General features: G+C 39.7%; 1 protein-coding gene across 1 annotated transcript; it reads left to right on the top strand.

The window, feature by feature from the left end:
- Positions 1-26,433, top strand: MCM7 (Mcm2-7 hexameric complex component). The gene is made up of 14 exons (XM_051212466.1): positions 1-395; positions 433-644; positions 679-843; positions 882-1,051; positions 1,084-1,261; positions 7,961-8,116; positions 11,320-11,614; positions 11,849-12,139; positions 13,042-13,132; positions 14,521-14,736; positions 17,820-18,089; positions 18,776-18,931; positions 20,831-20,954; positions 25,634-26,433. The coding sequence occupies exons 2-14, from the start codon at positions 525-527 to the stop codon at positions 25,715-25,717; spliced, it is 2,316 nt and encodes a 771-aa protein (XP_051072651.1). The 5' UTR covers positions 1-395; positions 433-524; the 3' UTR covers positions 25,718-26,433.
- The last annotated feature ends 1,422 nt before the right edge of the window (positions 26,434-27,855 follow it).

The following is a 27,855-nucleotide window of genomic DNA, read 5'->3' as shown; positions in this document are numbered from 1 at the left end:
AAGAGACATGAGACCCGTCTCTACTAGTCTTGGAAGGTGATTAACCTAAATCTTCTATCCCATCCATGACCATCTCAACCATTTGGAACAAAGAAACAGCCGACACGGGGAGTTTTTCTGCAAGAAAAAGATATCGCTGTCCGATCATGGTAATGTGCTCCTGAATGAATCCAGGGGTTTCGTTACAATTTTAAGCTCTCAGCATAGAGTCAAATGGCGAGTGAAAAATTCTGATTTACAAAATATGTTTCAACATGGAAACCTATATAGATTTGCTGCGGTACCATGTAGTACGACGTATGCTGTGAATACCCGGTTAATCACAGACTAAATGAATCCGGAAATCAACACCAACATTAAACCTTTCCGTTAGAAATCGGCTATCGTATTTCAAAGTTGATATAAAATTTTTGATACCACGAATCCACACAGTTTTCAGAGTTTTGTTTTTATTTGTGAATACTTTGTTTGCACTGACTAACTTTCAATTGTAACAAGAGCGACATATAAGTTGAAAGTTTGTGATGGCCTTGTCAGCTGTAAGGAATTATGATGAGGATAAGAAGGCTTGTGACCAGTTCCTACGTTTTTATAGCAAAATGGATAGTTGTGGGAATAAGCACTTTGTTTATAGCGAACAGCTGGTATGTTCTTCGCTTTATTTTTACTGTTTGAAAGACTCGCATTGCAAATCGTGAACAATCGGTGCTTTATATTTCTCTAGACGATGTAGCTGAACACTCTAGCGACTTAGCTAATGCGATAGAATGCAACGCTGTTCGTTACACAAAGATATTTGCCGAGGTTATTGACGACTTACTACCTGATTTTCGAACTGTTGATGTATGTTACGAAAACAGTATTTGACTACTTCGTTATAGTTTGTTCCCCAAGATGTCCTGGACATATTTATTGACCACAGAATCAGAATGGAACAGCGAATCAGAGCTGCAGATGCGGAGACAGCCCCACGTGCTGTGTCCCGCGATCCTGAACCTGTGAATATGGCGGAAGTTCGGTCCAGGTTCCCACCTGAGCTTCTACGACGTTTGTAAGTTAAATCAGATGTGGATTACCTTTCAGTGAGGTTTACTTCTGTGGCAGGTCAGATACGAAGCCATTGTGTGTTCGGAATGTGTTGGCTTCCAGCATTGGGCATCTTATTCAGGTTCGTGGAGTCGTTACACGCGCAACCGAAGTCAAACCTCTCATAACAACGGCGACATACACTTGTGATCGTTGTGGTGCTGAGACATATCAGGTAAGATGTTAAGAAAATATCCAACACTACATGGGTGTTTGTTACTACTGGTGTTTTAATTTCTGTCATGCTAATAACTCCCCGTAATGTCTCTTGACATATCCTATGATAACTACAGCTGAAAATAACCCCTAAAATGCTTTCTTTTGGTGTCAAGGTTAGTGCCTGAGCAGCCGAGAAATACGGTAGCGCATTGTGCAACCTCTATAGTAAAGTGCAAATATGTCTGTAGTAGCCAGGTAACATCAGACAACTTCAGTCTTCAGTAATAAGGATAGTAGGTTGATGAACCTGTGTTAATCCTGACACATTGCTTTCCAGTGAAGGTCCAGCTTTTCCTTGAAAGTATTCACTGATGGGGCTGATACCACTTGTTCGGGTAAGGCGTTCCAATGATTGACTACTCGATGAGAAAAACGGGACCCCACTTTAAGTTTATTAGATCGTGGTTTATGAACCTTCTTGCTATGACCTCGGAGATTATTAGTGCTGGAGGGAGCAAAAAGATAAGACGTATTAACACCCAAATCATAATTAAAGATACGAAATGCCAGTATAAGGTCACCTCGTGTCCTACGATACGACAAGGGGAAAAGATTTAGGCGTTTTAAGCGCTCATCGTAAGGGAGTCTAGAAAGACCCTTCACTAATTTCGTTCCCACACGCTGGACACGCTCAAGGGAGTTAGTATCCTTTACCAGACACGGGCTAGCTGCTTGGATACAGTACTCTAAATGTGGTCTAACATGTATTGGATATAAAATTCGAAACGTTTCCTCGTCAAAAGATTTGAACGCTCGGCGAAGTGACCATAACGTACGAAAACCTTTGACAGCGGCTGCTTTGCAATGCGCAGTTATTTTTAAATCATGACTTAATATTACTCCTAAGTCCTTATGCTCTTGAACGCATGGAAGAGGTTTACCCTCAATAGTGTAACGGTAACTATTACCGTGACCGGCGTGCATTAGTACACTCTTCCTAGCATTGATTTCTAAGCCCCACTCTCGAGCCCATCTAACTAAATCGTCTAAGTCGGCTTGAAGATCCAGATGATCAGCCGCACTTTTTATTGTTCTCCAGATTTTTACATCATCCGCAAACAATAATGTCGACGACCTAAGTAACAGTGGTAACTCATTAACGTAGAGAAGGAAGAGCAGAGGGCCTAAGATGGTGCCTTGGGGTACACCACTTTTGACCGGTTTCCAATCAGATAGCGTTCCATTGACCCTAACTCTGTCTGCGGTCACATAAGACATTTCCTATCCACTCATGTACAGTACCTGTTATTCCGAAGCTCGTGAGCTTCTGCATAAGACCTACGTGTGAAACATTGTCAAACGCTTTGCTAAAATCTATGAATATCACGTCGACAGACAGACCGTGGTCTAGGGCTGCTGTCCAATCCTCCCTCGCAATAAGTAAGTTAGTCAAGCATGAACGCTTGTTACGAAATCCGTGTTGCTCAGGAGCTAACAGATTGTGTAAATCTATGTGGCTTAGCAACCTAACCCGAATTATCTTTTCGAGTAACTTAACGACTATGCTAGTTAGACTGACAGGCCGGTAGTTAGATACTATCTGTCGCTGACCGTCCTTAAATATAGGACTAACTATAGCGTCCTTCCAATCTCCAGGGCGTTGAGCGAGTGAGAGGGACATGTTGAAGAGTGTCGCAAGCGGTTTTGAAATAATGTCCGCAAGAGATGACAGCAACCGTGGATGTAACCCGTCAGGGCCCGGTATCTTACCAGGTTTGAGGTTAGTTATCAACGAAAGGACAGTTTCCTCAGTCAGCTGTACAGATTCAATGGTTGGTATCTCGGTGTGAGTGGGACAAGTATTTGTTACAATAAACGTAGAGAAGACTTCGCTAAAATAATCTGAAAAAGTCTCAGCTTTTGCTCGATCTGATTCAGCTAGTAATTCTGAATTTTCGTGTAACAGCAACGGGGGAATACCATCACTACGTTTCATTTGCCGTTTAACATACGAAAACAATCGTTTCGGACAAGTACGGCTATCATATACTAATTGTCGTTCGTAAGTGGTACGGGATTTCGCTATGGTTTCCTTACAGATATTACGGTATTTTTGGTACTCACGCTTAAATGGTGCATGACCTGTCAACAAGAATAAGTCCCAGAAATGTTTCCTACGCTTTAACAGCTTCCGGGTTTCCTTATTAATCTATGGAGGGCAATGTGATAGCTTACGTGCTGACCATGGGATAAACGGCGACGTTACGGACTCGAATGTAGCCTTAAACTTATTCCATTCCTCTTCGATCAATCCATCCGCGTCGACCGACCAATCGGTCGAGATAGCACAGTTTCTGATTTCCGGAATATTAGCTCGCCAGATATTGGGACGGGGTGGAGCAGATACGAATTGTATACCATGTGTCCTAAACTTAAGGTGAATTACAACGTGATCACTGTCCACTAGTGGAGGAAGGTGCTGGATATCAAAGACATCCTCACAGTGGTGGGTGAGGGCGAGGTCCAGCAGTGACGGAACATATTGCAAATCAATATGTGTCGGTTTTGTGATACATTGTACAAGTGCACACTGAATAACGGTAGATAAAAGGTCGCTATCGAAACCACTACCTGGAGCTGTAAGCTCTATCCAGTTGATATGCGGTGCGTTGAAGTCCCCAATGATGAGACAACATTCTGCCATACTCCAAGAACAGATGTGTCTTAGGATAAAGTCGTCAGCAAGACAAGACGGACTACGGTATATTCCCCCTATAGTCACTAACCCATTTCTAGATTTAATCTTACAACATGCAACCTCACATGTGCCACTGATATGAGCCTCCGATATGGTTGATTGCATACGAAAGTGATCCCTAACGTGTAATATTATACCTCCCCCTTTGCGACTTGAAACTCTATCACTTCTGATACAGATATAACCAGCAATGAACGGAGAACGGTCTATATCAACGGTGAACCAAGTTTCTGTAACAACGATTATATCGGGACATAATTCTTGCACCATCAGACTTAGCTCGGACGTTTTATTTCTAAGACTACGAGCGTTCGTGTAGCACACACTTAAGGTGTTTTGGAAATCAATCGTTCTACCCATACAGGCCTCGGAAGCATTGGCTTCCAAGACCTGACTACCCGAAAACCCTTAATGGTAAGGTTATTTTCGCGATTTAATTTGCGAGTCCTCAACTCCGTAAGAGCATTCTTCCACTTGATTCGATCCTCAAGCGGCCAATCTGGTCGAATACGGATATTTGAGGCACGAGTTTTTAGTGCGCTTTTCAATAATATGTCTCTTTCTTCGAAACTCCCGAGAACCAGCTTCAGGATCCTCCTTGGTTGGGTCTCGCCTCCAACCCATTTACCAAGTCGTATTACTTTTGTAATATGTACCCCTGAAACCTCTTCAGGTAGTACATTCCTTACCACAGACTCCACTAACTACAGGTCATGTGCATGTCTTTTAGCAGGGTCGTTGTCTTTCGACTCCTCTAGATTCCAAATAATTAAACTAGGGATGGGTTTAGCTTCTTTTGAAACTGTGTTCACAGCTTTCGACCGTGACGTTAGATCCTGTATTTTAACTACTGGTATCTTACGATTAGTTTTTATTTTAACAGAGTCCTGGGAGTCAAGCGAATGACTCACAACAATATCAGACGAAGCTTTACTATGGGACTTTGGCGGATTGGTCTGAGAGTCCACCAAGGACTTACCAAGTAAACAGTCATTAGTTTTAGCTATCTTTCCTACTCTTCTGCGTTTTCGCGTCATCCATTTTCCATCAGTCGAAACGTCTACTTTAGAACAACTCGTGACAGTAATTGTTTTATCTGGGTCACCGGTTGCTGCTGTAGCAATATGGCCACCAACGTCTAATGACGTGTCACTCACTGATCGTTTCGGGGGAGAACGTTTAACTGCGGGTTGCACAGGTAGATGTCTGGCTTGCGCCGTGATAGCACTTACGACACTAACGCAATCTTTGCAATCAGTACCAATGTTATCAGAACAGCCCTCATCAACCTTCTTATTAGCCGACACCAGGAGACTAATTGCTTCCTGGATAAGCAATGTTTTGCTCGAGCAACAAAAACTACAAAGCCAATGAGAGTTGGGCTTTGAACACCTTTTATATGCAGTGGGGCTTAATCGGGTGCACATCTTATGGAACCACTTATTACACTCATCACATTGCATCCCTTCATCCACGGGAAATAAGCAGTATGGTTGTCCACATTTATGAGTAGACTTAGCCATCTTGAAAATCAACTAGAACGGTGACAAAAACAGGATATGTAGAAGGATTTTCAAACCTTAACTAAATAAACCAAGTAAAAGTCGACCAAGTATGCTTCGATGCAATAAATACACAGAAGTAAAATCGAAAAACTCAATAAAATATCACTTTAACTGGGGTAGATGCAATTAAAGTGTAAACAGAGTTTTGATGCGTAATTTACGATCAAAACAGTTAATTAACTCAACGAGAAAGAATACCACTGTCCTTTTAAATAGAGCGCGCGAGTTGTCCAGGCTTATAAAAGAAGTGTTCGTTGACAATACGGCTGTTAGTGGAATTATTTCGGAAACATACCGAACCGTTATTCACTCTCAATTCAGGCGATTGAACTGATGGGCAGAACATTAAGGAGCAATTCAACTGGCCTTAAACCACGGTTCATTTATCCACTATTTCCAAGCAACGTGGATGGCGAACTGATGCAATTCTCCTAACTCTCAACGAGGTCGAGAAGGCTATGAGTGTTCTAAAGCGAGAGAGAGCAGCAAAAGTTAATAGACTAACCTCTGAGAAGTTAAAGAATAACGGTCCAGTTTTGACAGCCAGAATCACTGAAACTTTAACTAAAATCTGGGGACTGGACATAATCCCATTCAACTGGTCTCAATCACTGTTCGTTCGAGTGTATAAACAAGGACAGAGATCCTCGTAATGATAATCACGGAGATCAATTTTACCTACATGGTATCTAAAATATTAATATCAATTATATTTCGACGTCTAACTAGAACTCGCGAACACGAGAAAACCAGACTGGTTTCTGACCTGTACGTGGATGCATAGGCCAGAAATTCACCCTTCGGCAGATGCTGGAACATAGACACACTTCTCGATGTTCTGTTATAGTCGTATTATTTGAACTTAAGGCAGCATTCAACTTTGTTGATCGTGAGGTTCTGTAGCAGTGTCTCGTTGAAAGGCGTACAAAAGAAGTACATTAACCTTGTTCAGGCTCTCTACTCGAACACATCTGGCCGAATGAGAGCTTATGGCCAACTGTCGTCGAAATCGGTTACTTCAAGTGGTGTTCATCACGACTGTCCGTTTCATTTTTATTTAACTTTGACATGGACGTACTTTTAGAGATAATGCTTCCATCGTCTGACTTTTCACGAGTTGATCTACCGGGAGATTCATTTGTTGACTCAGAATATATAGGTGATATAGTTTTGTGTGGTGAAGACGCCGATAAAATTCAGTCTTCTGACCACCTTAAGGAACAATAAAAGCATTTCTGTGATGCAGTTCTCTCCCTCCAAAGGTAAAATTTTACTTCAAGATTGGCTTGGATCATTGCCTGAGTTAGTGATAGGAAGTGAAGTAGTTGAACCTACCAACGACTTCACTTATTTTGGGAATCTAATCTGTACTGATGGTCTGGTGCCTGACGAAATGGCGGCACGGATTCAGAAGGTTCGATTGGCTTTTGTCAGCTCGTGTCACATGTGGCGTGGGGAAGATGTCCGTCTGTCAACCAAAGGGAAAGTTTACTGAGCAACAGTTCGCTCCGTTTTACTCTACGGATGTGAAATGGCCATTAAAAGTAGGGGATATTCGTTGGTTGCTGATATGTGGTCATAGGTTTCTACGAAGCATTGCTCATGTATTTTGGAACCACGGAGTAAACAATACCTAAGTTAGGAATAGGGTATTGGGTAAATATGGGAAATCGATTAGTGAGTTAGTAACTCTTCAACTGAGGTGGTTGGGACATGTGTTGAGTATGCCCAACCACCATCTACCTCGACGGGTAATGTTTTCTGGTGCAGGAATAGGCTGAAAGGAAGGTAGGGGTAGCCAAACCAAAACACAGTGTCAGTCCATGAAGTCACTGACAGGTGGTTGGGGTCTGCATGATTATCGTAACTGGTGGTTGAAGGCCGAATGATATAGCCCAAAATCGTCTGCAATGGTGCTGGTGCATCCATTCTTTGTGTTCCCGCAAATCCTGAGGTCCCAAATTCCTTACAACTTTTTTTTCGTTTCGCTAATTTATATTTTGTTTTTGAGTCGTATCCTGGATGCCTAATCTTTTCTAATTCCACTGATACTGTTACCACCTACTATTAGGGAATTTCGGCCTGACAATTTCATATCGGTGTGCTAATGGAGTATAACAACTTGAACCGATGTACATACGTACAGGTTCTACGCTGTGACTGACTGGCTTTTCTGTATCTTTGTACCTTATTCTCAATATTTAGTAACCGATTCATCATTACCACACTTCAACTCCTTTATCATCCATTTTGTTAATTGTATTTGGTTGTTTTGATTTAGCTTAGCAACTTGGACTTATGAGCGCTTGTGCCAGGTTCAATGTTGGTTATAACTGACTGATCAGTCTATTGTCTATAATGCGGGTTAATACACTTGACTTTTTATTTACAGGAAATAAATAACCCAACGTTCATGCCACTTACTGTTTGTGGTACCGCTGCGTGTAAAAATGCCGGACCGGGTGGTGGTGGTCGACTACATATGCAGACACGGGGATCCAAGTTCCTTAAATTCCAAGAGATTCGTATCCAGGAATTATCTGATCAAGTAAGTTTTTATCAGGACAGATCCTCTTTTCAGTAGAATATTTTTAATACACCCCAAGGAGATACTAAGCAGATTTCATGCAAGCGCACTGGTTTCGTTTTATTTTGTTGCAAAGGCGTAGTCTAACAGTTTGTAGAACCGTGTTTATTCAACTACGGTGTATAATATCGGCTTTATTTGAATAATATTCGTAGTCTTTATATGTACGTATCTAACAGTCGAGTACATGAGCGTGTATTTGATTTCAATAAGCATTTTATGTATAATATTTTAAACTTGACCATTCTAAGTTCCCCAAACAATCAGGTACCTAGACGTTGGAAAATGTAGCTTGACTATCACTGGTTTTTTCTTTGTAGTTATTTCCCACGATTTTGGCATCTGGCAAATACCAATCACTTTCACCTTCATATTCAACCACTGCTAACAATCAGTCAGTAACAACGTAGAACTTCGTACGTACATCAGCTAACAATATAGGTTTACGAGATACCATTACTGGTCTACTGAATTATTTTATTTGTTTATTTGAACACATAGATATTGGTACAAGGAGGCATCAAATGCATATGGGCCACACAAATCTCATTTGATTTGTGTGAGGGCTGTGATACTGCCCGGGTGCCCAAATCGAAGCAGGTGGTTTACTTAGGAGGCCACACCCCGAGCCTTCGATCTAAAGGTCTGATCCACAAGGCAGTGGAGCATCGTAAGGAGATGCAGTCCCATGGAAGCCGGTGACCGACGATTGGTTCATAGGCCGTTTGTTCCTTCAGGATACTGGGACCCATGTGCACCATTGGTTTGGAATGAGGGTTTTCCAACTCCCCTAGGTGGACTCTCCGAGTTCACCAATCCGGCTAAAGCGCCGGACATTTGCTTTTTGTCCTCTCAACTTCGTAAACAACAGTGATGCCGTGAGAAGCCAGTGAGTAGGACTTCCCTGACAGAGGTTATATACGCGTGACCATGTGAGAGCATTTCGAGATGGAGAGCGGACTCTCCCCACTCTCGACCGTACCAGGGCATTTGGGGTTTTGGATTTTCACTGTTTTAACTCAACCAAATAAGAACACACTATACAAGTTAAGACTCGAATTCCTTGTCTTCGAGAGCCACATAAAGATTCCAAGTGTAGTCGGTCACGTGACTTCGTCTAATCAGTACGGGCGACCGGAAAGGTTCACCTTCCGCTTATCTGGTGACTCATTAGTGACTTCTTGGTCTCAGATGCTTGAAAGCTGGACATTTCGTCGTAAACTGGGTCTTCGTCAATCACCGCCTATTCACTATGCGATTGAATATAATTTCAAGAAGCCAAAAAGATAGCCCCCAAATGCCCTGGTACAGCCGAGGGTGGGGAGAGTCAACTCTCTCAAAATGCTCACATGGCAACGTGTATACAACCACTGTCAGGGAAGTCCTACTCCCTGCCTTCTCACGGCATCACTGTTGTTTACGAAGTTGAGAGGACAAAAAGCGAATATCCGGCGCTTTAACCGGGTTGGTGAGCTCGGAGGGTCCACCGAGGGGGGTTAGAAAACCCCGGTTCCAAACCACTGGTGCACATGGACTCTAGGATCCTAAGGAAACAAATGGCGTGTGAACCCATTGTTAGTCACCGGCTTCCATGGGACCGCATCTCCTTACGATGCTCCACTGCCTTGTGGATCAGACTTTCAGGTCGAAGGCTCGGGGTGTGACCCCCTAAGAAAACCACCTACTTTGGCCCTCACAGAAATCAAGTAACCTGTGTGGCGCATATGTATTCGGTGCCCCTTTGTAGTAAAATTTATGTGTCCAAATAAATAAATAAAAAAACATACCACTGCCTGTTTGGAGTGTCTTCTGTCTCACCTACTGTTCCTCAGTTGAGACAACGAATAGATTCTGTCAATAGATTTCTGGTTTCCATAAACGTCAAGGTTCGAACGATACTTGTTGGTAATTTAACGCTCGCGTAGGTAGGCTTAATTAAATCCGTGAGTCTTTCTGTATCTCAGCTCACTTTGTAGAGAAGTATATTCAAACATTTGTTGGTTTCTAGAGACTACCAGTTTCTTAAAAATTGATCATTTTACATGAAACTCTAACATCGTGTCAATGATAAACACATCGACTACCATTAAAAGAGGTCAGATAAAAAGTAGCTTTTCTTCAATAGCACACATCCAATTTCAGACCCGAAAACTGGGAATAGGAAGATTTTTCGAACCTCGTTGAGATATTCAAGGTTATCTGAGGAGGAATCAGCTAGACACTCAGTGGAGCATATTCTTCAGTCCTCTTCAAAACGAGTAATGAAGTTAGAAAATAAATCTAGGACGAAAAACCAAAGAGCTAGCTAGTTTATGTAACTACTAGTAAGCCATTAAATGCCAGAAGGTTTATCTAAACGAGTCTCGGAGTATGATAAAGGAGACTTCATCACAATTATGAATGTATTTCCTCGAAGACCTTGATTAGTATTGAGCTTTGAAACAAATATATAGAAAAACGTATTATATTTCTCTGGAAAACAGTTCAATAATCGAATTTTAAGTTATGGGAATGGGAAAGAGAATCGTATTTTCAGACATCTCAATATAAACTGTGACGGACGGATTGTAATTTCTATTATACTCATTAATAGTGGAATATATCTAACTAAATGGAATGTTGGTAACGCCGTTATTTAAACTATCTCGTATCGTGATGTACAAGCAAGTTCAGCCCAGATGGAATATGTATTAACTTAAAGGGAACTTAGATTGTTTATGAAATATATACACTTTTCAATCTTCCATTTGGATCTGTTGTGTGTTCCGCTACTCAAGCTAGCTGTAGACTGTTTTCTATAGTTTCTCTTCCGGTCTCACATGTATTCCTAACTCGTCGGGATTTTAGCTTCCCGAGACTTGTCCTTGGTTATCGAATGTTGCAGCTTCTATGCGACACTCCACTGCATACCACTTATAACGCAATCTTGTGAGTACCGTCCACCACAGTGGTATTGTTGTTAAAATCATGTGATTTCTATTGAAGAAAACGCTCTAAGAATATGTTCAAGAAAGGTTGGTAAAATGATTGTTTCTGATTATTTGTTCAGATATTATGAACTGTATTTTAGTTACTTAGCTACTTGACTATTCAGACTTGTGCTCTTGTGCAGTTGTTTGTCTTATCAACTCAAAGTCGATATTGTTTGTAAAATCAAATTGCAGGTGCCTGTTGGTCATATTCCTCGCGCATTGACCATTTATCTTCGAGGTGAAAACACTCGGGCAGCTCAACCTGGCGATCATATTCTTCTTACAGGTGTCTTTCTGCCAAGTGTACGCGGAGCAAGCTTTTCTGGTAGCGGTAGAACAAATCAAGCTTCGGCATCTTTGAATACTGCCTCTGGTGGTTTACTAACTGACACTTATTTGGAAGGTCACAGTGTACAACTACTGAGTAAGACAGATGATGTTACGGATGCCAACGAACCAAGTGAAGAGGAAATAGAACGCTTACGGGGTTAGTTAAGATGATTTCTTCTAATGTCTTAGGTCATAGGTGACAAAGGTCTTTCATTTTGTTTATCACTGGGATATGCTTTTAGCATAGTTTTCCATGGAATAATTCGTATGTCACGTGTATGCAAACCAGAAGCTAAATACTTAGTTCGGGACTGCTTGTTTGATATCTAAATTTTCACAAATAATCCTTATACTGGATACTTTATTTTAATTGAATTGGGTTCTTTTACAGATCTCGAGTTCTACTCGCTAATGGCTCAATCACTAGCTCCTGAAATTTATGGCCACGAAGATGTAAAGAAGGCTTTACTTCTATTGCTGGTTGGTGGTGTGGAGTTAGCTCCTAAAGAAGGACTTCGAATTAGAGGGAATTTAAACATCTGTTTAATGGGTGACCCAGGAGTCGCCAAGTCTCAACTACTGGGATTTGTTGATCGCCTTAGCCCTAGATCACAGTATACGACTGGCCGAGGTAGTTCTGGAGTAGGTTTAACAGCTTCAGTCATGAAGGATCCATTAACAGGTAATTTATTTTTTATGTTTGTGAGTTGCTTCCTCCCGTAGCTTATAGATCACGTGTTACTCAGTCATAAAACATCTGATCGTTTCCTGTTTATATCTTCAATTTATTAGTACAACGTTTGATTTGTATTCACTTCATTTTTTATTCACTTTATGAATAATGCAATCATAATTCTTCATTAGAATAACTCTGTAGATATGCTTCACATTGGCTAACTAACAGTTAAAATGACTAGACAGCTAATTTCTGCTATGGACCGAAACAAATAGTCGTTAAGCATATTTTAGCATTTTAAAAAGCATTATGGAAATATCATTGTCCATCGGTGCAAAACCATACATCTATTCTGTTACTATATATATACATCTCACCCAACCTCAATAAAAGCAGTTGACTATTTATTAACTAGAGTATATCTAGAACTACGTCACTGCAACACTACATTAATCCAAAAGGAGATTAATATTCTGTACATTAGTATTACAAATATAGTTCAAGTATATTCTAATTAAGCGGAAAATTCATATCGATCTTTGATTTATTTCCTAAAGTTTACCACATACTGGGAACCACCTAGTCCGTTATTTCGTTTACGTTGACCCACAGCAGATCGTACACGAGATTCTTTGTGCCAGTCGTAGATATTCCATATCCTAATAACAAAAATCGGATTATCAGATAATTGTTTGGTTCGTAATCTATTTCCTCACTTATCTAGTGTTAGCAAGGTATTCGCTACTTCAGTGACTTGACTAATAATTAGTCTATGATGAATAACCCAACAAACCTATATAGAGGTTTCTGTCTTTGCGCTTGTTCTCTTTACGGATACTGCGGTCTTAAGGTTTCATTTCTTTTTTGCGGTGACTGATTCCCTATTCTGTAATCCCTTCATTTTCCAGGTGAAATGACTTTAGAAGGGGGAGCTTTGGTATTAGCGGACCAAGGAGTATGTTGCATTGACGAATTCGATAAAATGACGGAATTTGATCGGTGAGTACTAATAGTTTCCTGCCTCATATTCTGAAACCGGATACTGAGTTACACTAATATTATTTAGATAGGACAGAGGTCAATTTCTTATCAAGAATGTTAAGTAACGTTTCTTTGATTCAGATGCAGACAAAAGATTTATTGTAGTTTCAGTAGTTTAATTTCTCCTTACTATAACCTAGTTTATAAAAGAATAACCTATGTTCCACAAATCCATAGCTGAGCTGTTCACTCTATTGTACAGGTGATCCATAAAAAACTTTAAACAGCATCTATAAAAATCGTTTCACAAATAAAATATGACCCAGAACTGGTGCGGTAAGAACTAATACAAGTTGACACTCCGTGCATACAGATCAACAAAGAGAACGAGCAAGAATAATGATGGTTACGAAATCAAACCATAAAATAAAAGTTAGTGAAAAGAAAAAGGCATAAGACAGCAAAACTCTCACTAATAAAGTACTGTTTCCATTTGTAAGTCACAAATCAAAATGTTCAATTCTTACCATTGCACGGGTTCTCCAACATAATGACCATCTTACCAATCAAATCCTCTCTGACCATTTATTTATTCATTTGAACACATTGATTCAAGGGGGCATCAAAAAATATATATGACACACAAAATAGTTATCAAATTTGTGTTTAGGCTGCTTTGGTGCCCAAACTGAAGCAAGTGGTTTTCTTAGGGGCTCTCTCTGGCTAGGTGCATTAAAATCGAATTAAGAGTAAAGATGTATATGTATTCCCTAATTGTTTATTGACTGGGAAGCAGCCAGTAAATAGCCGTTTCTCGAGTCGTTATAACTTAGTATCATCGTGTTACTTCACTAGGCGACCACTTATCAGTTTATATGTTAGATATTTGGTAGACATTTATTATAAAAAATAACGGGACACCCCAAGCACCCAATATCAATCATATGAACTAAACAGATAAAGCTTTGCAGCAATCGACTTGACGACCGTTAATAATACTCTCCATTATTTTACTCGTCTGACCTAACAACTAAACTAACGATTTCTAGTAAGGCCTTTTTCCGCTATTGTGAATATGCAATGTTATCTGACAATTTTGATCTTACACACCACTTAATAAAAGTGGTTTAGTAGTCCTAGGTATTCGATTTATAGTTACTAATTCACTACATCTATTTCAACATAGACAACAGGGTAATATTAGTATTTATGTGATTTCAGTGTTTTGTAGCTCATCGTACAATTTATCAAACAGTTAGATTAAACTAATCATCTTCATTGTGTAAAACTAGTAGCTTCGCGATTCGTTTACATCTACCCTATAAACCGAAGTATTTATGTTTCTATTGAGTTGCTTTAATATTTTGGAAATTAATATTTGGTCTTATTTGTAATGAATATTGCAGCACAGCGATACATGAAGTAATGGAACAGCAAACCATCAGTATAGCTAAAGCTGGTATACTCACAACACTGAATGCACGAGTTGCAATCCTTGCTGCAGCTAATCCAGCTTATGGACGTTATAATCCTAATAAAAGTGTAGAACAAAATGTAGACCTGCCTGCAGCCTTGCTTTCTCGTTTTGATTTATTGTGGTTGATTCAAGATAAACCTGACCGGTAGGTACATTTTATTTTTATCCATTTTGTTCTTTTATAATTGTGATACAAAATAACTACAGAATCTTATCCTAAAACACTGGACCAACAAATTTAGTGATGTTATTCCAGTTTAATAGACTGAATTTGATTTTGAGTTATTTTAACTTATGCATCTATGTAGTATCAGTGTTTTACTAACCCTCTGTAGATCTTAATCATTTTATGATGGAATAATTCGTATGCTAAGTCAGTGGCAACTATAGATGTTCCCTATCGAACGTGTTCATAAACATTATCATATTTTCATAGTTTAGATCACTTGGTCTTGTGTAAACTTTCATTTGGAACCCATAAGTACTGCACAACAGTTCCGTTCTAGTATGGGACTCAACAGTGGACATCCACGATCTCGCATTTGAAAACTGAACCCAGGACCTACGGTCGCGCATGAACGCTTGACCTCTAAACCACTGAGCTAGCATCTAATGGTGTATGTTACTGGTGTATGTCACTGAAAGGAGTACCAAAGAAGTACATTAACCTTATAAAGGCTCTCTACTCGAACACAACTGGTCGAGTGAGAGCTTATGGCGAACTGTCATCAGAATTGATTACCTCAAGTGGTGTTCGTCAGGGCTGTCCACTCTCCCCATTCTTGTTCAACTTTGTGGTCGACGTACTTTTAGAGATAACACTCTCCTCATCTAAATTTCCAGGGGTTGAACTTTTACCGGGAGGTTCACTTGTTGACTTAGAATATGCAGATGACATAGTTTTATTTGGTGAAGACGCTGACAAAATGCAGTCTTCTGACCACTCTAAGCAACAATGCAAGCATGTTCGGGATGCGATTCTCTCCCTCGAAATGCAAAATGTTGCTTCAGGATTGGGTTACATCGACACCCGAACTAGTGATAGGGAGTGAAGTAGTTGAGTGTGTCGACCGCTTCACTTATCTTGGAAGTCTCATCAGCCCTTGTGGTTTAGTGTGTGACGAAATCTCAGCGCGGATACAGAAGGCTCGACTAGCTTTTGCCAACTTGCGTCATTTATGGCGTAGGCGAGATATCCGTCTATCAACCAAAGGACGTGTTTACTGCGCAGCAGTTCGTTCCGTCCTACTTTATGGCAGTGAAACATGGCCGGCAAGAGTAGAGGATATCCGTAGGCTACTAGTATTTGACCATAGGTGTCTTCGAAACATTGCTCGTATATCATGGGACCATCGAGTAAGTAACACAGTTGTTAGGAAACGGGTACTAGGTAAGGATGGCAAATCAATTGATGAAGTAGTGAAACTTCATCAGTTGAGATGGCTGGGACACGTGTTACGTATGCCCAACGACCGACTGCCTCGACGTGCGATGTTCAGTGGTATAGGAGTAGATTGGAAGAAAGCTAGGGGCGGCCAAACCAAAACATGGCACAAATCCATGAAGTCACTGACAAGTGAACTGAGTCATGTTGGTAGGTGTAGACTACCTGGTTGGGGACCGCGAGATGATAGCAACCGATGGTTAGAGACCCTGAATGACATGGCTCAAAATCGTTTGCAATGGCGCAGGTGCATCCACTCTCTGTGTTCTCCCGAATTCTAATCTTCTGAATTCTTCATGTCCCTTTTTTCCTCTTTCCAAATTTATTTCACTGGATTATACTCTTTAAATAACATCTCCAAACCCTAATCTTCCCGATTACTGCTTATACTCTTGCTACCTCTGTAGTGTCAGTTATTATGGCAAGCCCATATACCTTATTCTAACTTCCGGACATCCTATTTTATTCATTTTACTTGAGCCATATTTTGACCTTGTCAATTATTCGCTTATTAGCCTTGACTGTTTTCACATGAGCGTATATGTGTGTACATTTCATGTCCCATGATTCATCATATGTCTGTAGCTTATTTTGTCTGCCTATAAATACTGAGTAACACTTAATTAAAATGGAGTTGGCTTCCCAGCCATTCTCCCTGTGCGTCATTTTACTTGGCTCTGTTTCATTCAATTCATATGCAAAATATATGCATTCACAAGTCAATTCTCGTTATTCGACTTATTTAATTCCGTTATTGGATAACGCGATTTAAGTCGACGATGATAAACGAGAATAGGTGATAACAACCATTTATACGATCATGGAGTCAGATCTACGAGTCACAAAACCTCTACCACTACGGGATTTGAATCGACAACCGTATCTCTGTGCTAATGTGGTATGGCAACTCGAACTGATGTACGTACGTACGAAGTTCTACGTTGTTACTGACTGATTGACTGATGGTGTATCCGAGGAAGTTTGAATTATGTGTAACTTCCGGTAACTATTTATAGACTGTTATTATTTATATATTCTTATTGTATGATTATTAATAAACTATATTATACGTATATTCATATTCCTTTTATCATAAGCTTTCAGCTGACCTATTAGTTATTAATATACGACTTACCTTTCTTAATTTATTTCTCATCTATTGGTTACAGTTTCCCATACACTCAGCCACTTTTGGCTTGATTTGTATAATTATTATTTCTCATTCTGTGGTTTGATGCGATTTAGTCTGCCTGTACATAAACTACGTATGTCTGAAATAAACGATTCATATTAGCGGAGGTTGATATTGTGTGGCGGACTCAACGGTCAGGGCTAGGCGAGAAGCTGCTATGTTGGGGACCAATAGGGGTTCAGAGTTAACGAATGTCTGTTAGCGCTGGTTGACATGTCATTGGTTTAGCACAGAGAAAAGGTCATGAAAGTTGATATTGTGATTGACGATTACGTCACGTGATAATTTACAGGGGCAAAAGACAACAGTGTTCATATCTAACTTCAATCACTTCACGATATTGCCCAACCTTAATCCATTGCCTGTGGTAGATAGATATTCCATCCAGCTCAGAGAACAAAACTCCACCAAGATAAATATTCCATCCTACTTGATTGAATTCTACTGGTCACAACTCCAAGAATTACATTTTAAATCTAGTCACTCGTTATCATATTTGTACTGTTAGTATGAATATGAATATTGTACAATTTTCATAGTTTTTTGCTCATTTTGTAATTTAAATGTTGTGACAGATCACTTTTCATTTTAGGGAACATGATCTTAGATTGGCACAACACATTACTTTTGTGCATATGCATGGATCTGCTCCATCAGCTACTGACTCACAGATTGATTCAACTTCAAGTACGAATCATCAACAATTGCTATCACTACCAGAACTCCGTCGTCTTATCGCTGTTGCCAAAGCTCAACCCGCTCCAGCTGTCCCTGCTCATTTGGCCGATTATCTAGTCGGTGCTTATGTAGAAATGAGGAAAGAAGCACGTGCAAACAAAGAAATGACTTATACAAGTGCAAGGTAAGTATTATTAATCTTACTGTGTAAAATTGGACAACTCAACTTTTTAAATTTATTCATTCTCTCTCCACTTCTTACATCTGATTTACCTTCAAGAAAAAACAGTAACCTATAGTTATATCTCTAATTCTATAAGGTGGCTTTCTCCACTGACTAACTGCTGATTGATAATGTTACAACGCATTTCAATATGTATTAACCTGTTGTTAACGCTTAGTATAACAAATTTTCTATGCAAAGAATCACAAGACATATCACTAAACTCCTCAAATAAAATCAGATGGACGTTATCTAATTTTTTTAGAACACAACATATTCAAGCGCTTTTACGGGTGAATATTCACGTAACAATTAATTGAGTATCTTGTCCGTAGCTATTGTGAGTAAGAAGTTTACTTGTCTTATAATATTATTCACCACATATGTAAGTTAGTGCTTTTGTTCCAGCTGTTCAATAGGTAAAGTGTTTTTGTGCATATAAGAATGTGTGTTTTGGCATTTAGTTATTAGATTTTATGTTCGTTATGTCTAAACTTCTTTTAATTATCAATTAATGGGTTCTTAAGTTAATTTTTTATCGTTAGCTTTGTCATAGTTGTGCCCTGGAAAAATTTGTAAATTATACTAGCCTTCTATAGTACTTCGCCCATCATTGTGAAGTGTTTTTTCTCATACGCTATTGACAGAACTCTTCTGGCTATAATGAGATTGTCTACAGCCCGTGCTCGACTTCGCGCAGCTTCGGAGGTTAGTAAAGGCGATATAGATGAAGCTATGCGTCTTATGGAAGCTAGCCGTTCATCAATTCTTACGTCTTACGACGATTCCAATCGTTCAGGACGGTAAGTTATTTTGATGTGTATAATTTATGTTTGGGATTTTTGGTGTGGTCAATTTACACTTGTCTTACTTATTCTTGTCTGTTCCTAACCATGACGTAGCTGGATTGTTTGCCTGTGACTGTAAACAGTTTGAAAATGGTAATGCTTCTCTGAGAAAATACTATTCCCAATAATGATACTTAATTTCTGCTTAAGGAATCGGTCGTAAAGGTTGACTATGCAAACATTTCCACCTGTATCTGGTTACCCATAATAAGTTTGGTAAGTGAGTTTCTAAAACTCAAAATAACATATATTTCTGAAGTCACATTTATTCCATTGAAAGCAAGTGTACTCGTATAATTTTTTTGCAAGAGATCTATTACGTAGATGAACCATAAATAGTTTTCTGCAAAACATTCTCATAGGTGGAGGTGGATGGTGGTTAGTAGTGAAATACAGGATGCTCGTTTTGTCTTATTCGGGAATCGTGAGTTGGGTGCACTCGCACCACAGGACTAATGTTTATTCCGGAACCCTTCCCAGTACCGTTCGCTTCAAGCGCGATCGCGTTATCCATTCAGCTACTGAATCCAGATAGTCACTGGCTTGTGCTATGGGGTTAAATTTAATTAATTTTTATTAGTAGTATGAACTATCCCATTGATGTTTAGGACTACATTTGATCAATATTTTTTGGCGAATTGCGCATCTTGTGTGAACGGGAATATCGAGCCAATAAAAGACTGAACAATTGCAGTCCTAAACATCAATGGGGTTCAAACAGCCGATATAAATGAATTGAAACTATTTATTGTTTTTTCCTAATATAACTTGAAATTTTTGCTCCATAGTACCAGTACAATAGCTCTAGCATATCATTCATTATTCTATATTTGTTTCCACTCGCTGTTCATGTTATAGTTGAATGAAAACTGATGCGAATCATTGACGCATGAAAAAAATCTGAGATGATGACATGAGGATTGATTCGACATTGAAATAGATCAAAGGCTATGTCTGGTTACACTGATTAAACATGCAGTAGAAGACACCCGTAAGCTACTAGTATTTGACCACAGATACCTTGGAAATATTGCTGGCGTCTGCTGGGATCACCGGGTAAGTAATAGTGAGGTTAGACGCAGGGTATTAGGGAATGATGGTAAATCAGTTGATGAGGTTGTTAATCTTCATCGACTGAGATGGTTGGGCCACGTGTTACGTATGCCTGAACACCGATTACCACGTCGTGCAATGCTAACGGGTGTCAGAGATGGTTGGAAGAGAATTAGGGGCGGCCAAACCAGAACGTGGCATCAGTGCTCGAAGACACTAACCTCTAGTCTGAGCCATGTTGGTAGATGCAGAGTACTTGGTTGGGGTCCGCGTGACTTTCGTAACCGATGGTTGGAGACTCTTGGTGACATGGCTCAGAATCGATCACATTGGCGTCAATGTATACATTCCCTGTCTTCCCTTAAACTAAGAGATTAAAATCGTTTCATATCTTTCTTTCTACTAACTAATTCTTTCTTCCTGTACTGTATCCTTATATGCAATCTTTCTCCTATATATTACCACCTTTGACCTAACCACTCCTATGAATCCGGTGTTCATCTTGCTGTGCTAATGAGGTATGGCAACCTGGACCGATGCATATATGTGCCTGGTCCTACGTTGTAGCTGACTGTACTGAATAACACTTGACACTAATAAATAACTTGATACATAAACACAATTTACAATATAATATGACTAAAGTTCTATAACCAATAAATATAACTAATTTGCTAAGTTATATACTCTTCTCGCCAAATATTGTTCCATGTCGTTTCAGGAGGATTCTATTTTTTTATACAACAAAGCAAATTAATAACACATCAATTAGTTTTTTCTCCGCTTTTTTCGTTTTTCCAGTCCTCAGTCGTACAAAGATGTAATTTACCATATTGTTCGTGAGTTAACTGCTGCCGGTGACGGGACAGCACGAATTGCTGATATCCTTGAACGTTGTGCAACTAAAGGATATACACCAGCTCAGGTAGTTTGATTAAATAAGTTTATGTCATAAAAGATATGTTGCAATTTGTGAATAAACTTAGCATCTCTTTTTGGTTGGGAAATTCATTCTACATTGTTACTATCTCAGTACATATATACTTCATTACCAAGTTACTTTCCATGTATCAAGCCTACATTACAAAATCGTGTATTTAAGAAACATTCTTATAATTCATTAATCTGTCTCTAAGACTATTGGAAAAGCTCCGAGTGTTTTTGATCTTAATTTTTTCTGCGAACTGGATAGTTTAATTGTAAAACTTTGATTGTCATTCCATACATTATCTATGCTTGGTTTGCACATAGAGGAACACTAACTATAATCGGAACAAAATGACATTATGAATCATATCAATCTACACAGACGAACATAAACGTGAATTCGATATGCAAAACATTAAAATTCTTTATCGTGGAAATTTAGAGAATGCCAGAAAGAGTTTCTGGAAACAACATTCAAGTCAGTCTACGATCAACAAGCATATCAACATAGATCTTATTGACCAGTATATACGGAAAAGGTCAACCATTCATGTGGTCAGAGGTCAATAGAAATGCAGACGCAAATAAAACTGTAAAAACCGTTTAAGATGACTATTCACTGACAAAGTTAATTCCTTACTTACGCTTGTTACTCCTAATGGAGCATAGGCCGCAGACCAGCATTCTCCAGCCTACTCTGTTCTGGGCCCTCTTTTCTAGTTCCATCCAATTCTTGTTCATTTTTCTCATTTCCATTTCCCGGCGTAATGTGTTCTTTGGTCTTCCTCTTTTCCTTTGGCCTTGAGGATTCCGTGTAAGGGGCTTGTCTTGTGACGCAGTTGGGTGCTTTCCTCAATGTGTGTCCTATCCACTTCCAGCGCTTCTTCCTGATTTCTTCCTCCTCTGGGATCTGGTTTGTTCTCTCCCACAGTTGGTTGTTGCTGATAGTGTCCGACCAACGGATCCCAAGTATTTTGCGTAGAAAACTGTTAATAAACACCTGTATTTTCTGGATGATGGCTTTCGTAGTTCTCCAGGTTTCCGCCCCAGTAGACAGTAGAACTGTCTTGACATTTGTATTGACAATCCTGACCTTGATGTTGGTTGACAGTCGCTTTGAGTTCCAGATGTTCTTCAATTGCAAATATGCTGCTCTTGCTTTGCCGATCCGCGCCTTCACATCTGCATCAGATCCACCGTGTTCATCAATGATGCTGCCCAAATACGTAAAGGTTTTTACATCTTCCAGATCTTCTCTGTCAATTGTGACTGGATTGGTGCATGCTGTGTTGTATCGGAGAATCTTGCTTTTCCCTTTGTGTATGTTGAGACCTATTGGTGCTGAGGCTGCTGCTACACTAGTCGTCTTCTGCATTTGTTGTTGCGCTTGGGATAGAAGGGCCAGATCATCTGCGAAGTCTAGATCGTCTAACTGCATCATAGATGTCCACTGTACCCCGTGTTTCCTTTCAGATGTTGACGTCTTCATGATCCAGTCGATCACCAGGAGAAAGAGAAAGGGTGAGAGTAAGCAACCTTGCCTGACACCAGTCTTTATTTCGAACGACTTTGTCAACTGTCCTCCATGCACGATTTTGCAGTTTAATCCATCATATGAATTCTGTATGATATTGACTATCTTCTGAGGCACGCCGTAGTATCGAAGAAGCTTCCATAGTGTTGTTCTGTCCACGCTATCAAATGCTTTTTCTTAGTCAATGAAGTTGATGTAGAATGATGAATTACATTCAGTTGATTGTTCCACAATGATCAGTAGAGTTGCGATTTGGTCTGTACACGATCTATCCTTACAGAATCCTGCCTGTTGGTCTCGAAGTTGAGCGTCTACGGAGTCCTTCATTCTGTTTAACAATACCCTTTTGAAGACTTTTCCCGGTATTGAGAGAAGAGTGATGCCCCTGTAGTTATCACACTTGCTGAGATCGCCTTTCTTCGGTATTTTGATCAGGAGTCCTTCTTTCCAGTCTTTTGGTACTTGTTCCTCATCCCAAATCTTATTGAAGAGAATGTGGAGTATCCTTGCAGTTGCCGCTACGTCTGCTTTTAGTGCCTCTGTTGGAATGTTGTTTGGTCCTGCCGCTTTGCCACCCTTGATTTGTCTGATGGTCATGCTGAATTCTTCAATTGTTGGTGGGCCAACATCGATTGGGAGGTCCGTGGGTGCTGCTTGGATGTTGGGTGGGTTCAGTGGGGCTGGTCGACTCAAGAGTTCTTTGAAGTGTTATACCCACATGTTTCGTTGTTCTTCAATGTTGGTGAAAACCTTGCCTTCCTTGCTTTTCACTGGTCGCTCCGGTTTACGGTGATTTCCAGAGAGTCTCTTCGTCGTGTCATACAATTGTCTCATGTTTCCTTCTCTTGCAGCCTTTTTCGCCGTCGTTGCTAAATCTACATATTTACGTTTGTCATTTCTGATGCTCCTCTTCACTTGTTTGTTTACTTCTGTGTATTCAGCTTGTGCCTTGACTTTTTCTGCTCTTGTTCGGCTGGTATTGATTGCTGCCTTCTTGTTCCTCCTTTCTTGAATCTTATCCAGTGTATCAACAGTGATCCATTACTTGTGATGGTGCTTCTTGTGGCCCAGGACCTCATGACATGTTGGAGTGATTGCCTCTTTGATCCCCTTCCAGTTGCTCTCCATAGTAGTTCCTTCTCCATTGAGTAGATCATGAAAGGCCTGGAACTTATTGCTGAGGACTATCTTGAATTTGTTGAGTTTGTCAGTATCCTGAAGAAAGGCCGTATTGAACTTTTGTGATATTGTCCACCCCATTGTCCAGTGCTTCTTGAGTTCCGATTTCATCTTGGCGACCAGCAAGTGATGATTTGATGCTATATCAGCTCCTCTCTTGGTTCTCACGTCTTCCATCGTCCTCCTGAACTTTTTGTTGATGCAGATATGGTCGATTTGGTTTTGTGTAGAGTGATCCGGTGAAGTCCATGTGGTTTTGTGTATGCGTTTATGTGGGGATATGGTGCCGCCTGTGACCAGTTTATTGAAGGCACATAGGTTTGCAAACCTCTCACCATTTTCGTTCCTTTCTCCTAGTCCGTGTCGTCCCATGATGTCTTCATATCCAGTGTTGTCCGTTCCAACCCATCAGAATGGTCAGGTCCTTTGTTGGGCACTTCTCGATGGTTGACTGCAGCCTATTGTAGAATTGATCTTTAGCGTCTTCATTGTAGTTGTTGGTAGGCGCATAGCATTGGATGATGTTCATTGAAATGCCCTCTTTCTTTGTTTTGAGCGAGGCTTTGATGATCCTTGGTCTATGAGATTCCCATCCTATAAGTGCATTTTGTGTTTGTTTGTACAGCATCAATGCAACTCCTTGTGTACGTGGAGCATTTTCTTCTTCATGGTCGGAGTATAACAGGAACTCTCCTGTAGTTAGTCGTTGTTGTCCAACTTGTGTCCAATGTGTTTCACTGATCCCAAGCACTTCTAGGTTGTATCTCCTCATTTCTGCAGCGATTTGGAAGGCTATCCCGGTGTCCCACATTGTACGAACATTCCATGTACCTAAATAAATGGTTGCTCTGGTTGTCAGAAGGGGCATCGGCCTCGTAACTTCCGAAGGAATTCGGCTTTCACCATGAGGCGTCATAATTCTTCTAAACGAAGACCTTCTGACTCCCAGGGCAGAGTTTAAAAGGTTTGAATAATTTTTTCTGGTTAGCGTTTTTTTAGCGAGTTAGTTTTCTACGGGATGGGGTCTCTAACCCCATGCCCAACCATCCTCCTTTATCCAGGCTTGGGACTGGCAGAAGCCCCCGGAGGGACTCCAGGCGGAGTTAAGGTTAATTAACACTTGTAAATTAATCAAACAGTACGCTTTCACGTGAAGTAAGTGCTTATGATAGTGTCTAAAATGGTAATGAAGACTACACAAATAAACCAGCCAACTCAGAGAACGTAACGCAACTAAAGGCATCAATCTAGGCTAAGAATCTTCTTCATCATTTCAATCGTTAGTTTTTTTAGATTGTTATTGTAATCCTAATTGGTGATAAGATATTTATTTATTGTTGCGTTACGAAAGGACTCGTGTATGCACAAGGTATAAAACTAAGGAACTGTACAGTTAGCTACTGGGAAGAAATATTTACGCTGAATTCATTCTCTAAACGTTTGTTTGTTTTTACATTATTGATATTTAATCATAAGTTGGGAAAATTTTAACATGTCTTTAACTGTTTTCAATTTTGAGCTGTACTCATGATGAGCTTAATCCATTTTGGTTTCACGAACATAAGAGTTGACATGATTCAGCAAATGTGAAATAAAACTTCTAGTACAATTAAAATAACCCATAGTGTCATTCAATAAGAGAATTCGGCGAAGAAAAATTTCGCCGAATTCTCTTTTTCTAGTACAATGTTTGCAAACATTTAACAACCATGACTAATATCACGATGATACTTGATTCAGATGAAACTTTTTATTTTACACTGAAAAATAACTTGAGCTATTTCCCTCTACAGCGCTAGCAAAGCCTGTAAGGAATTGATTCGACAGATTTTTAAAAGACTCAAAATATCTAGTATTGTCCAACAAACTAATCCGACACTATCTTTAAGGGCACAGATAATCAATTGTGGTTGTAGTTTTCATTTAAGATAGTAATCAAATCTTTATGTTGGTTTTTTTCCCAGCTTAATGAGGTCATTGAAGCATATGAAGATCTTAATGTTTGGCAAGTTAATATTGGACGAACAAGAATCACTACTGTAGCTTAACTGTGCATTACCTCAATGAATAATCCATCAGAGATCAAGATTTCATGTTAAGTGTTGTATTTATTTCTGTGTATTATTGATATTCTGTATTACGCTGTTTTATACTTGTTTTATTACACATTCATTAACTGAGAATCTGTATTTTTCTTTCACGACAGTAGTTTGATGTACAGTGAAGATGTAGTGCGCGATTTACTTAGCTTTACTTCATTTAATGGTTCAGAAGTTTATCGGTATTTTTAAGTTACCAACACTTACAATATATTATTCGATTATATAGAAAATATACAAACCCGTTTTCACAGTGTTTTTTGTCTTCATATAAGTCTTTATGGTACATCAGAATCCATAACAGCAAACTCAACAAATTTCAGTATGAATCAGCTCATACGCAATACAGATAGATATGAACTCTAGTCCATCAGCAAAAGAGAATAAGTTATACATACCGAAAAGAAATAAGAAGTGTGAGAAATGATTTGTTACGGATAAAAGTCATGCTTATAAGACCAACACACTGCATCCATTGATAGTCATAAATAACGAACACTATGGTGGTGGTCATTTAAAAGTAAAGCACAATTAATCGGTTTAGTCATAAGCATAACTGACAATTCCCAAATAGTGCATGCTATATTTCCATGATTTTTCCGGATTTTTTGATGAAGTCTATTGAATCTTCACAGAAATATTTCCGCATTCATGTTTAGATCCTGGTGGTATTACAAGCCTTAAACGTTTAATGGCAGTAAACTTTTCAAGCTTCCATCTCGTGATATCTTGAGGAATCTTAGTGTTATCGTCGTCTTTTTCTATTAATCTTGGAATAGATTGTCAATGCAAGTATTCAGTTAGCTACACCGTAGGGCCAGGGATATATATATATGCTTCGATCCAAGATATCGCACTTCATTGGCACAACAAGGTGAACACCAAATTCATAGAACTAGTTGCTCCAATGGTAGTGGTATACAAAAGAGAGATTGCATTTAAGGATATAATAGAGGGGAAGAATTAGTTGGTAGAAAGAAAGGTTTAACTTAATTTTAATCTCACAGTTTAAGGGAAGACAAAGGATGCATACACCGACGCCATTGTGATCGATTCTGAGTCATGTTACTCAGTTTCCAACTATCGGCAACGATAGTCACGTGGACCTCAACCAAGCAGTTTGCATCTACCAACATAGTTGAGACTAGACGTTAGTGACTTTGTGGTCTGATGCCACGTTTTGGTTTGGCCACCCCTAACTTTCTTCCTACCATCCCCAACATTAGTCAGCATTGCGCGTCGTTGTAATCGGTGTTCAGGCATACGTGACACGTGGCCCAACCATCTCAGTCGATGAAGATTCACAACCTTACCAATTGATTTGCCATCATTCGCTAATATCCTGCGTCTAACCTCACTATTACTTACCCGGTGATCCCAGCAGACGCCAGCAATATTTCGAGGGCATCTGTGGTCAAATATTAGTAGCTTACAAATATCTTCTACTGTTAATAGCCACGTTTCGCAACCGTAAAGAAGAACAGAACGAACTGCCGCGCAGTATATTCGTCCCTTAATTGATAGACGGATATTTCGCCATAGGTGACGTAAGTTGGCAAAAGCCAAACGAGTTTTCTGAATCCGTGCTGAGATGTCAGACACCAACCCATCAGGGCTGATCAGACTTCCAAGATAAGTGAAGTTAACGCGGTCTACTACATCACTCTTTATCCTTAGTTTAGGTGTTGACACAGCCCATTTCTGAAGCAACAACTCGCATTTAGAAGGTGGAACGCATCTCAATCATCCCGGCATTCTTGCTTAGTGCTAACAACAGACTGCATTTTATCAGCTTCTTCACCAAACCAGACTATGTCATCTGAGTAGTAGTCGATAAGTGGACCTCCTAGTAGAAAATCGATGCCCGAAAATTCACTCGACGAGAACATTTTTCCACCAGTGTGTCTTATAAAGTTGAACAAAAACGGAGATAGTGGACAGCCTTACCGGACACCACTTGAGGTTGCAAAATGAGATGGCAGTTCACCATAAGCTCTGATTCGGCTAGTAGTGTTTGAGTAAAGAGCTTTCACAAGGTTTATGTACTTCTGAGGTACCTCTTTCAATGACAAACACTGCCACAGAAC

The sequence above is a fragment of the Schistosoma haematobium genome, chromosome ZW (assembly GCF_000699445.3).
Source record: "Schistosoma haematobium chromosome ZW, whole genome shotgun sequence".
NCBI classification, from domain to species: Eukaryota; Metazoa; Platyhelminthes; class Trematoda; order Strigeidida; family Schistosomatidae; genus Schistosoma; species Schistosoma haematobium.
The sequence above is the reverse complement of the archived record's forward strand: the minus strand, read 5'-3'. Positions and strand labels throughout refer to the sequence as shown.